We start from the raw sequence: 12937 nt of genomic DNA on the forward strand, positions 1-12937 counted from the left end.
AAACCTTGGTACTGATGAAACAAACAGGAATTCAAAGAAACGTGATTCATATATCCAGGGTTTCTACCACAACTTAACCTTTTCTCAAGTCAATAGGGCCGGCCACATAGACCCATGACAGGGTAAAACAGCAGGGACATCGCACCTCCGAAGTCCTAGAATCGCAAAATTGGGACTCTATGACACAAGAAAATTACTGCTGCCCAGAATCATAAATCATAAAACTGGCATTCACATGTGAATGATGGATTGTATTCCAAAACTGATCAACTAGAAATCCAGATTTCTTCCACGCGCCTAATATAAACCAACCCGAGTTTATCCAACAGTACAGACTATTTCAATCTAAACAAGAATGCAAGAGAGCAATCTGAAGATAGATGTACCCAGTTAAAAGTAATGAAGATGACAACTAATTGAGAAAACTTTCAAAGTAATTTTGGATTTCGACAACTTTAGAGTGTCTCAAAACACAAACTTGTTTATGAGCTATCAACATCTATGTAATAATATTCTAGCATTGAAAGCTGTAGTCAACTTGGAGAATCCCAAATACAACAACTTATTGGCATATGAACATGCATGGAGTCTCTATCAGTGTTTCCCATACAAGCTGAATTTGTGTTGGTTTTCAATTCCTTCGCCTCCTCTTCTTCTGATCCTTTTCAGCTGCATGCTTCAACTGCAAACAATGACAGGAGGGGGAGCCCAGGTCAACAAAATATGGCCTTAATTCATTAGCTTCTACTAGGTAAAACGGAAACAAAGAATAGCTAATTAACAGAGTTTACACCCACCATGATTATGAGAATTCGGACGAAGACAGCAGCAAAATCAGTGAAAAGAGTCAAAGAGTGCTTCACATAGTCAAGTTCTCCAAGGTGTGCCCTCTCAATTATTTCTTGTGTGTCCACCACAATGTACCCAACAAAGAGCAACAACCCGAAATATAACTGCAAAAGTTGTTTGATAAGAACAACACAAAATTGGCAAGATGCTTCATAATCAACTATCAGAAACGGGGGATGCTACTTTACTTCGAATGTAATTTTACCTCAAACTGAAAAAGTGCTGTGGAGCCCCCAAAGATGGAGGATGCAAAGTGCAACCAAAAGAGGATGGAGAGGCCAGAGGACAACAGTCCTCCCAAGTAAAGATACTCTCTACGCTTTGCCAACATTGCAGCCGCAGAGAAACACCCAAAGGCAATGGCAGTCCCCACAAAACAGCTAACTAGGATGCTGCAATCACAACAACAATTATAATTCATGTCATTGATCCAATCTCAAAATCTATTAAAATTTCAAGATAATTGATCTTTCCAATTATCAGACTCCCCAGGAGAGAATGCATGTAATTAAGATAAATATGGACTAATCACAATAACACTTTCTAAAGAAAAGTCCTCAGCCACTCAGACCAGACCCTTGCAATTGTTGGGTGTCTTGTATTACATCCCTTAAATAAGTGGATTGATTCTGAAGGGCCGTTAAATTTAAGGAGGCTATATGGGCATTTCGATAAATTTTTGTGTAAGGCTCACTATATATTTTTGTAGCCTCATCTTAGATGTAGACAACTTGCCAAACTACGAAAATTTTTATGTGTGACTGTGTTCAACTGTGTGATTGTTTTTGTTCTTTCCTATTTCCATTTGTTTTTTGTTTTGTATTCTTAGGGTTATGTTTCTGCAGCAGTAAGTATGGTATGAAAGTGTACATTTGTTGAAATTGGCTCGTTCAGAACCAGGGACGATGAACATACCTTGGATCAATATCAATAACCAAGTCAATCAGAGGACCCACGGAAGCTCCTTGAAAAAGGGCCGCTGCCATTAAGAGAGTAACTCTCTTCCTCTGCAAGTCAAGAAAGATTCCCAGTTCAAATTTCAAAATAAAAGTAAGCATAACGGAGTGAAAGACGAGTAAAAGCAAACCAAACGAAAAGCATAACCCCGGGGGTGGGGAGGATTCGAATTACCTCTTCATATGGAGGTGTAGAAAGTAGCCATAAAATGCTTCCCAAACATGTCAAAGTAGTTAGGAAGCCACCAATGTTCCAAAGAAGATGCAGATAAACTCCCACAGCCGAAGCTACTAGAGCGCATCCTAATGCAAGATAAACCTGCAGAACCAAACAATAAGTACCCAAAACAAACCCTAGACATTAAAACCTCTTCCCCAACAACCATCCCCAGACTATCCCCAAATTTCTATGATTAACAATCATCTACATGAAAAATCAGAAAAACAACACTGGAACAAAATGAAGAAATTAAATCAAAAACCAAAAGATACAAAATGAAATCGAATCAAACTTGACCAATTGAGCCAAAAAAAAAAAAAATAGACGATGTAAAAAGAAAGAGAAACACGAAAAAAAGACAAATAAATTCGTGGATAATTACCTGTTTGAGATGATTCTGAACGACAGGAGAGATCTGTCTGAAATTCTTCAAAGATTCATAGCTCCATCCGCTTCGAGAGGACGATTGAGACTGGAAAAAGGATGAGAACGTTTCCATTCTTCAAGGATCGAAATCAAATTGACAAGAACAACAAGATCACAGGAAAGGCTTCAAAGATTAACAAAGAAGAAAATGGCGCAACCTACACTTGGAATTAACGAGGGTAAAGAAAGCCAGATTAACGAACTATATATAGGGTTCTTAAATCTTTGGGAGGTCTACCTTCGTTTCCTGTTAGTTTCTGATGGAATTGGGATGTAGGATATGTGAAACTTCTGGATTTCCGGGACCGAAACTTTCTCTACATTTCCGTCTGTTATTTACTAAATTATCCTTTTTTCTATCGTATTTCTTTTGGAAAATACTGTGAATTATTGTAATTTATTGAAAATAAGGGGTATTATGGGAAAGAGGAAAAATATGTTCTCGAAAACTCGCGTGGCACGAAACTGCGAACAGTCTCGAATCGTGACGACTTATGGCGATTCAGAGAGGTCCATTTGGAAGGAGAAAAAATCTCCAAACGCTGACGTGGATTGTACGTCATAATCGAGGCCGTTGGATACTTTTATCATACTTTCGGAGAAATAAACTGCCTGGTCGTGTAGAACTTACGCGAAATACAGGATGGCTTGATATTGCCACTCTGTCCTTTGTGAAATTGAAAATCTCGTACATGTTGATGCCAATGCATGCATTTTCATTGGCTTCATGCTGATGCAAGGGCCAATTGACCAGGCAACGGTCTCTTGAAGAAAGTTTTCTTTCACCTTGTAGTGAAGGTTCAGCACACCATCTTAGAGTTCACAAACCCCTTGTAGGGTTTTAGTATGTTCCCTAAAAATACCCTCATCAAACCCTCTTTTAGAGGTGTCAATCGGTCAGGTCTAATTGGGCTTCCCTACCTTAGGACCTTGCATTAAGATTGGCCTGTTTAGGTAATTAGTAGTCCTCATATGCGAGGCATTATTCCATTTTGAAACATTTGTTTGGATACTGGTATTTAACTAGACTAAATGGGCCTTAGTCAGTCTTGACATGGGCTCATGACACTGTAAATGGGTTATAATAGAGCTCTAAGCGGGCAATAATCAGGCTTTAAATGGTCTTCTAATATGTCAGACTTAGTAAACATGCTCTAAATGAGCTCTAAGCAGGCTATAAATGGGCCTTAAACATGTCGGGCCTAGTTGGACGATTAATCAATCGGGCTTTAGTTGGGTAGCACCCTTGCACGAAGAAACTACCTATTAACATTCATTAATCAGGCTGGGCTAATTCGGATTGTAAACTGTTGGGCTCGATCGGACTTGTCGATCAGAGCCTATAATTGACACCCCCTACCTTCTTCAATTCATCTGAATCCAATCGATCCATTTAGACCCTTTCAGTTTGGTTTCATCAATTTTGGTGTGAGATGAATGAAACCAAAACATGATCTAATAAGAGTGCATTGGTTTCAGTTTCTTATTGTTTTCTCTTATTGGTTTACTATCAATTAGGTTACAGTTACATGTAAATACATATTCAAAAGTATGATTTTTTTTTTGTTGCTACCAGGTTATATCGGTTTCGGTCTGATTTTCTAAGTTGGCTCAGTGTCTTATTAGTTTCAATGCGGTTCGGTTGGGTTTCATGTTCACCATGTAAGGTTGCTACCAAGTCATATTGGTTTCAGTATGCTTTATTAAGCTGGTTCAGCATCTTATTGGTTTCAATGTGGTCTGGTTTGGTTTTGATCCCTCAAAACCGTAGCTTAAAGCATGATCCACTAAGCTCATATTGGTTTCAGTAGGTTCGACTCAATTTTGTCAGTTGGGACTAGGTTTTGAGTTCTGACACCCCTAATAGATAATGACATCTACTATATGACAATTCACTTAGCACTTAAATTTTTTGCAAAGCTTTGCCCCACCTCGTCAAATAGATTGTGAGATGAACAAATTAAGTATGATGGTTAGTGAAAATCAATGTATCATGAATCAACGAAGAAATGAAAATACAAGGAGAAAATTCCAACACATAACGTGATATGTTTTTGCTGGCTTCACTATCACACCCCAATTCCAGTAATCCTAACTTACCAGTAGGAATATCGGTGGTGTAAGACGCATTCCCACCTTATAAACCTACCAGGATCTCTGATAGTAGTACCTTAACATACGTACTCTCACAACACAAAGCAACCAATAGCAGCATAATCAGAGTATAATAGCGGAATCGTAACTTTAAGATGGGGAAACATCTAGTGATACCATATAAGTAACCAAGTTATTCTATTACAATTATCCATGACTTATAAATAATAAATCCAAAATATACACTTTACCGGTTTTGTATCAAACTAATCAAAAGTACGTCGCACATCTCATGGTGCTGTGTAAGCATAGTAATCACAGGTACAATCCTAATCATGTTCCTCGGCCTCTGGCATCCACCAGTCACCTACACCATAATCAAGCCCCGCTGAGGTCGAGTCACCATCAAGCGGCACTACTGTACCTGCATCATCATCTAAAAGGGAGCATATACGTGGGGTGAGCTTCCAACTTGCTCAGTGAGGGGTGGGGTTCATGCATAATTGAGCACAAACATTCACATATATAATATTCCATAATGACATGAATATAGAAATTAAACACATAGTCCATGATCCGAATGATGTAATCCATTTGATTATTAATACAACTAAGTCTGGTAAATGCTACTACGACACATTAAGCTGTCTCCCTTGTCTCGGAATGGCCATCGACTACACAATGATAAAAGCCTTAGTTGCGATTAGGAGCCTATCGGTCCTGATTTGCATCCATCGGTCACCCAACAAACTCCTGATAACCCCCTCCTGACAGTCACAACACTGCTATCACTAGTGGCCATGTCGGACAAGTTTTTGTCTCTAGCAACAATCACATTGTACCGCGGGTGTGGCATTCTAGGAAGATTCATCAAACATACCACCATTGGGTTATCCAACACCTTACCACATGTTGGCAAGGGGACGTAGCATGGGGAATGTCACCTAACCACAATGTCCTACATGCCTTTCATAATGATACAGCTAGTATGGACCACGCAACACTAGGATTACCATCGGCTAAGAAGCAGGTCAATTTCTAAGTATAGTCTCAGGGAACACGATACCGAGAATACATCGGCCACAAGGTGTAATCCACGACTATATACCTATCTAGCATGCAAAGCAGTTGAGTATGGACTACGCAACACCGAGATTTCCATCGGCCACGAAGCGCATCCATTTCCAAATGCAGTCTCGGAGTACACGATACCGGGAACACATCGGCTACAAAGTGTAATCTGCGACTACAACTAGTTCTAATGCACATAATCAATGCATGAATATAATAACATACGGCAATCATGGTACTGGTACCACTTCGGCCACACTAGATTCCGTCTCACATTATACATCTCATATCATTCTCATCAAAATATAACATGTTATAGAACATCATCATCATTTAGTAATTTAAATAATCATGTGAAAATTCTACACATGCAAGCAGTTTTATAATAATTAAACAATCCAAAAAATAAAAGTCAACAATCCCTCACCTTAACAGTGTCTGTCAAATTATGTTCCAAGTGTGTTGACCGATTGTTCAATTCACTACAGGCCTCAAGGTACATGCGCATCTCTATCCTAGACACAAAGGTAACCGAACATCAATACGTGTCGAGAACATCAGAAGGGGCCCACAGGGGTTACCACCAAAGGGTAGATGTACTGTCAAATCTTGACAGTCCAAAGTGTCACCGAATTCAATCACCGGAAATAGAGTAAAAATCCACTAGATTCATCGAATGTGAATCCGGTGGAACAAACAGAGAGATCATAAGAGCTTCCTGTTCACTGGAAACAACCCACCGGATTCAGCCCCAGGTGTTTCCGATGGCATATTTTCGGTGGAAACACAGAAAATGCCCATGGGTTTTGGGGCTTTCCACGATCGGATTCATGACCGATCACAAGAAAAAGGAACCACATACACTAAGACCATGCCTCACCACAACTAGGGCTAGCTTGACAAGGCGTGCATGTGAAAATAACCCTAAGCTCATAGAGAAAATAGAGCATAAGGAGTTTTTCTTTCAAAAAAAAAAAAAAAAAAGCCTTATCCTATGGTTCCCATTATATAATATGAGTCACATTTCATATGCAATGTGAAACTAAACATTTTCTAGTAGTTTACTTTACAAAAACCAACATTAGGAAGTCATAAAAAGGAAAGCCTAAAGGAGGGGAGAAGCCGAGGAAGAACAGTGGTGGCAAGAAGATGAAGGTTAAGGAGAAAGTGATGTTTCCAAAAATCATAATACAAATTTGAATCATCCATTTTTACATTTTGTTTACTTAATTTATTTGTTCTCACTTAATAGTTTGGAGAGTGTATAGTAATATCGAGAATACTAGTATACATGTTTGGGCATACATGGGATTGATGCCAATACAAAGGGGATATTTGATAGAACTAGACCATGAAATTTGACATGTAGCTAATTTTGACCATATCTTCTCTATCCAACAATTCGAATGGACATATCATATGTTCTAGTGGAAAAATAGATATTTTATGATATTTGAAAAATTAACAAACATTTGAAACAATAACATTCTTCTATTTATAACACTAAAATATTCTTATCAGGCATTATTTATCTCATCTCTAATAGCACGTGGGTGAGTCCCACTCAAGTTGTGCCTAAGAAGTCAGGCATTACTGTCATTGAGAACGACCAGGGGGACAAGGTCCCTACTCGCACAACCACAGGTTGGTGGTTATGAATTGATTATCAGAGATTGAATTCTGTCACCCATAAGGATAGCTTTCTTTTGCTATTTATTGACCAAATCCTAGATAAATTAGCAGGCCAAAGCCATTTCTGTTTCTTAGATGGCAATTCATGTTATAATCAGGTCGCTGTGTGTCCTGAAGATTAGGAGAAAATCACTTTCACATGCCCTTATGGTACATTCGCTTTTCGACGGATGCTCTTTGGGCTATGTAATGCACCTACCACCTTTCAAAGGTGTATGATGTCTATCTTTTTTCACATGGTGAGAGATTTTCTTGAGGTTTTCATGGATGATTTCTCTGTATTTGGGTCTTCCTTTGATGATTGTCTCTTAAAACTAACCAAAGTTTTGAAACTTTGTATAGAGACAAATTTGATTTTGAGTTGGGAGAAGAGCCATTTCATAGTTCAAGACGGCATCGTTCTAGGTCACATTGTGTCCAAACGTGGGATAGAGGTTGATAAGGCCAAGGTTGAGTTGATTGCCAAACTCCCACCTCCCACTTCTGGTCGGCAAGTTCGTTCATTTTTAGGCCGTATAGGTTTCTATAGGCAGTACATTAAGGACTTCAGTACTATATCTAGACCCTTGTGCAATTTTCTTGCCAAGGATACCCATTTTGTCTTTGATGATGACTGCCTTCGAGCCTTCTATAACATTAGAGCTTAATTGTCTATCGCACCCATAATCCAGCTCCCAGATTGGTCGTTGCAATTTGATATTATGTGTGATGCATCTAACTATGTTGTTGTAGCTATGTTAGGACATAGAGTTGACAAGAAACCATTGTCATATATTATGCTAGTAAGACATTCTCAGAAGCTCAATTGAATTATACTATGACTGAGAAAGAATTACTAGCAGTTGTGTTTGCTCTTAATAAATTATGATCTTATCTCATTGGATCCAAGGTTGTGGTGTATACTGATCATGGTGCTCTTAGACATTTACTTGCCAAGAAATACACCAAACCTAGGTTGATTAGATGGATTCTTCTGTTACAAGAAATTGATTTAGAAATTCAGGACAAGAAAGGTTTTGATAATGTGGTAACAAATCATCTGTCTAGGATCTTAGTAAAGGCACCCTCCACCACTGACTTGGTTAGAAATTCATTTACTGATGAACAATTATTTACAATTTCTTATATGCCTTCTCCTTGGTTTGCACATATAGTGAACTACCTGGCGTTGGGAAGCTTCCTGATGGTTGGAATAAGCAAGAGAAAGATAGATTCTTCTCACAGCTGAAGTTCTATTATTGGGAAGATCCGGAGTTGTTTAGGTATTGTCCTGACCAGATTATTCGACGTTGTGTTTCAGAGAGTGAGTTTCATATTATCCTTATCTTTTGTCACACTCTTGTATGTGGGGGGCATTTTAGTGAAAGAAAACCGCTGCTAAGGTTTTACAGAGTGATTTCTTTTGGCCTACTATCTTTAGAGACACCCATAAGTTTTACCGTAATTGTGTTCAGTGTCAGAAAGTTAGAAATATGTATCGTAGATACATGATGCCCTTTAATCCTATTCTTATTGTTAAGATATTTGATATGTGGGGCATGATTTCATGGGACCTTTCCCTCCATCTTTCGGCTTTGAGTACATTTTTATTGCAGTAGATTATGTGTCCAAATGGGTGAAGGCAGTGACCACGAGAACCAATGATCACAAGGTGGTAGTTAAGTTTGTACAGAGTCACATTTTCAGACGCTTTGGATTTTCACGTGCCATCATTAGTGATGGTGGCTCCCATTTTAAGCACTGGAATTTTGGGGCTCTATTGCGGAAGTATTTGATTACTCATAAAGTTGCCACGCCTTATCATCCGTAGACTAGTGGTCAAGTAGAGGTGTCTAATAGGGAGATCAAGTGCATTCTTGAGAAAACGATTAGGCCTAATAGGAAAGATTGGCCTGTGACACTAGATGATGCATTGTGGGCCTACCGTACTGCTTATAAGACTTCTATTGGCATATCGCCTTACCGATTGATATTTGGGAAAGCTTGTCACTTACCTATTGAGTTGGAACACTGTGCTTTTTGGGCCATTAAAACATTTAATTTTGATATGGTCAAAGCTGGTTCTAACCGTTGTTTTCAAGTCTTGGAGGTGGAAGAAATGTGCAATGATGCGTATGAGAGCGCATATTATGGTAAGGCTAGGACAAAGGCTTTTCATGATAAACATATTGTTCGGAAGTCTTTTGAAGTTAACCAGAAAGTTTGACTTTTCAATTCCAAGCTACGCCTCTTTCCCGGTAAACTTTGCTCTCGATGGGATGGCTCCTCTTTGATCACAAAAGTGTCGTCCCATGGTGCTATTACAATTTAAGATCCTAAGCCGGGACACACTTTTCAGGTTAATGGGCAGTGCCTAAAACCTTATGTGGATGGTATTATTGATGGCTAGATCATTAAGTCTATTGATTTGATTGACCCAGTTTATGATTTCTTTTGAGTTCCACTATTTGTCTGGCTGAAGATGGTAAACTTAGCGCTTGTGGGAGGCAACCCACCATTTTACTTCATGTTTTCATTTAGTTGTGTTTTTCAGATTTAGTAGTGGGGCATAGCCATGTTGGTGCAGATGATAGCAGTAATACTTTACTCCATCAAGTTGTATTACTCCTTCCCTTTGCTTTACTTTGCTTTGTTCCCCTTGCTTTATTATGTGTTATTCTTTTACATGCCATTGGGGACAATGTCATTTAATTGGGGAGTGAGGGTAAATTTTTGATTGAATGAATGATTTAAACTTGAACTCTGGTATTGATTGCACATTTCTGCTTTATTTTTCTACTCTAGAACTTTTAAGGTATTTGTCAAGAGTTATAGCATATTATTTTTAAACGTATTAATGTATTTAACAATTAGATAAACTTAGAACATTATTACTCCTTCATGCTGGTTAACTTTTTTACTTTGACTATGAAATTACCATTTTAGTGAATGTTTATGATGATCCTTTTGTAACTATACAAGCCTTATGTGTTGAAAATGTTTAAATCATACATTATGACTTCCTCTCTAGTAACCGGGCTTCTTTGCCACAAGCATTGAAATTCATGTTAAACAGGTGGAATGTTTATATAAAATAAAAAAAATAAAAAAAGAAACAAGGACTTTCTTTTGAGTAATCGGGGCCTTTGTGTCACAAATATGGAGTTTCACGTAAAAATGTTGGATAGTTTGAGCAAAATTTGAAAACTTTGATCTAGTCTTGGCTTGGAGCCTATTTGGGTTGAGTAAATAAGTCCGAGCGGTGTTCGACACCCAATTCCTTAAAACCATCTGGCTTGAGAGCAACTGACCGAAAGCTCGCTATATCGCCCATTTAGCAAACTTAATAGGTCGGGATATTGCACGGATCAGAGTAATTGAAGAGAAAAAAAAAAGAGTATGATCATAGTTGCGTGACAAAAGTAATGGCTTGTATAGCACTTGGACTTCATGATGTAGTTACGATGGTTGATTTTGAATGAAAGAGTAAAAGTTGGTTAGAGTGGACGAGGATGTTGTTCTTTGTTTAACTTTATGTTGAATTGTTGGCATATTTAAAATCTTTGTTATTGATTTTTTGATGATGCTCTTACTTGTTTATGAATGATTACATTAAGCTACTAATATAATAACCAGAGTAGTTTTTATTGTGATTGGGTCACAATTATTCATAAAATTAATATTTAATTGTTAATTTTAAGTTGATTTTCATGAGTAATTTGACCACATATTAGGATAATCTTTGGTTGCAAGATTTTCAAGAGACGTGCACAGGTTTGATGCTAAATGGACAGATGTGGTTCAGTCTAGAAGCAAGGGCAAAAGGTCAAGGGCAGAGTTGGAATTTTTAAAAGAAGAAGAGAATATAAAAAATAAAAAAATAATAATAAAATAATAAAATAATAAAAGGAAAATTTAGGGAGAGAAAACCCCACGGTTCTCCCTCTCTCCCTATTCCACATGTTCTCTTTCTCCCTCTCCTACTTTCTCTCATCTTATTCTCTTTTCTTGTCCAAAATAAAATAGGAATCTCTCTCCCACTTTGCCTAAAACATCTCCCATTTTCCCTCCCTATTCTTTCTTTATCTCCCATCTCCTATTTTCTCTTCCCCATCCCACGGTTTCCTACATTTTACACGCATTCCCTCTCTCCCTCTTTTTTTCCCTATTTTGTCTCCTATGGCCACGTATCTATTTCTCCCTAGATCTTCTCGCCCAATCGGTGAGCTCCCTCTCTATCTTATTCCATAATCTAGTTGATCCGTCTCTCACCCATGCATTCTCTCTCTCTTTTCCCTATTTCTTCTCCCCTACCCACGATTCCTCTCTACCACCGAATTATCCCTAACCTTAGTCGATCTCTCCCCTCACTCTCCTAATCCCTAACCTTAGTCAATCACTCACTATATCAGCTAGTATACATCCTTATATATTTCTTCTTGGAACTAGCTACACATACTCATTCTTTAGGACAAGATTTGGAGGGACAACATTGCACATGGAGGATTGCCATGACGCCAAGGGTTATTCACCATCATCATCATTCCTGTCATTCATCTGTTAGCACCATGAGTGGCTAAGTTTCTTTATATCTTTAGGTCTAGATGAAGTTTTTAGTTATTGTTATTTAATTTCTGGTTTAAGTTCATACTTAATTGTTTGATTTTAAAAACCTCTTCCCATTGTGGATGATTTTTAATAGTTAAATTAATTTAGGATATTTGTTTCTGTGATTCAATTATTCTATTCAAACAATGGTATTTTATGTGATTTTTGGTATACACTAACGATAGCCTTTAACCAATCAAACTAAGCGTGCTAAGCAAAAGCGATAGACGATAGTGCTTGACGGGATATGTTATGCTTAGTGCAGTCAAAGATTGTATTTTTGTGATTGTATTGGAACTTGTAGTTTCAGTGAACCGAAGTATGAACCAAAAATTGGTAACAATACCAAAATAGATTCAAGACCTAAGGATAATTTTTTCTCATTAATTCTTATATTTGGTTAATTATTTTATTTAATTTTAATTTTAATTCTAAATTTTACAAAATTGATTTTCAAAACAAGGTTCACCTCAATTTTAGTAGATTTAGCCTTCTAATTTTCTATGGGTTCAACCCCTTTCTTACCACTATCTCATAGTTTAGTTAAGATTTATTTTGATTCGTTCATGACAGCAATCAGCTAGTTAACTCATACAATCAATGAAAAATTCTTTCCTCATAAACAACAAATCGAGTCCTTCCACCCTTTTTGACTAAGACGCATACCAGATTAACCTAATGGAGGACGCTCATCCTTGGTGGAGTAATGGATTTATCCCTGACATCCTTGTTTCCCTACTCAAATGCTAGGAAACGATAAGATTAAAAGAAATTAAACTTGAGAAGAGAGAAGAGAGAAGAGATTCATAAATCAATGATTATGTCATTATATTATTTTATCATATTAATATTATTATTTCCCTTTTTTCTTCACATCCAAAGATTCCAAACATAACCTAAATTTCGTTAGAAACATGAAGCACCGATGTGAAAAAAAGGTCTGCATTCCTTCACTGACGGCACACGTTAGCCTCCGTAGAGAAATGCCACTCGTCCGTAGTGCTGTAAATCGTACACTTCCGTTAACCTACGCAGCAAGCTC

General features: G+C 37.7%; 1 protein-coding gene across 1 annotated transcript; it reads right to left on the bottom strand.

Annotated features, from left to right (window-relative positions):
• Positions 1-416: 416 nt before the first annotated feature.
• LOC122083701 (bax inhibitor 1-like) lies at positions 417-2739 on the bottom strand. Its single transcript, XM_042651582.1, has 6 exons — positions 2408-2739; positions 1981-2124; positions 1765-1856; positions 1055-1241; positions 798-953; positions 417-682 (listed from the first exon to the last, which is right to left on the bottom strand). The coding sequence occupies exons 1-6, from the start codon at positions 2522-2524 to the stop codon at positions 632-634; spliced, it is 747 nt and encodes a 248-aa protein (XP_042507516.1). The 5' UTR covers positions 2525-2739; the 3' UTR covers positions 417-631.
• Positions 2740-12937: the final 10198 nt, after the last annotated feature.

The sequence above is a fragment of the Macadamia integrifolia genome, chromosome 7 (genome assembly GCF_013358625.1).
Source record: "Macadamia integrifolia cultivar HAES 741 chromosome 7, SCU_Mint_v3, whole genome shotgun sequence".
In the NCBI taxonomy this organism is placed as follows: Eukaryota; Viridiplantae; Streptophyta; class Magnoliopsida; order Proteales; family Proteaceae; genus Macadamia; species Macadamia integrifolia.

What these genes read in the sequence shown, in the direction of transcription:
- LOC122083701 (XM_042651582.1), bottom strand. Translation starts at nt 2,524, where the DNA reads ATGGAAACGTTCTCATCCTTTTTCCAGTCTCAATCGTCCTCTCGAAGC. An exon ending in CTACACCTCCATATGAAGAG is followed by an intron (nt 1,857 to 1,980) that starts GTAATTCGAATC and finishes CTTGACTTGCAG; the next exon opens with AGGAAGAGAGTTACTCTCTT. An exon ending in CAGCACTTTTTCAGTTTGAG is followed by an intron (nt 954 to 1,054) that starts GTAAAATTACAT and finishes CAACTTTTGCAG; the next exon opens with TTATATTTCGGGTTGTTGCT.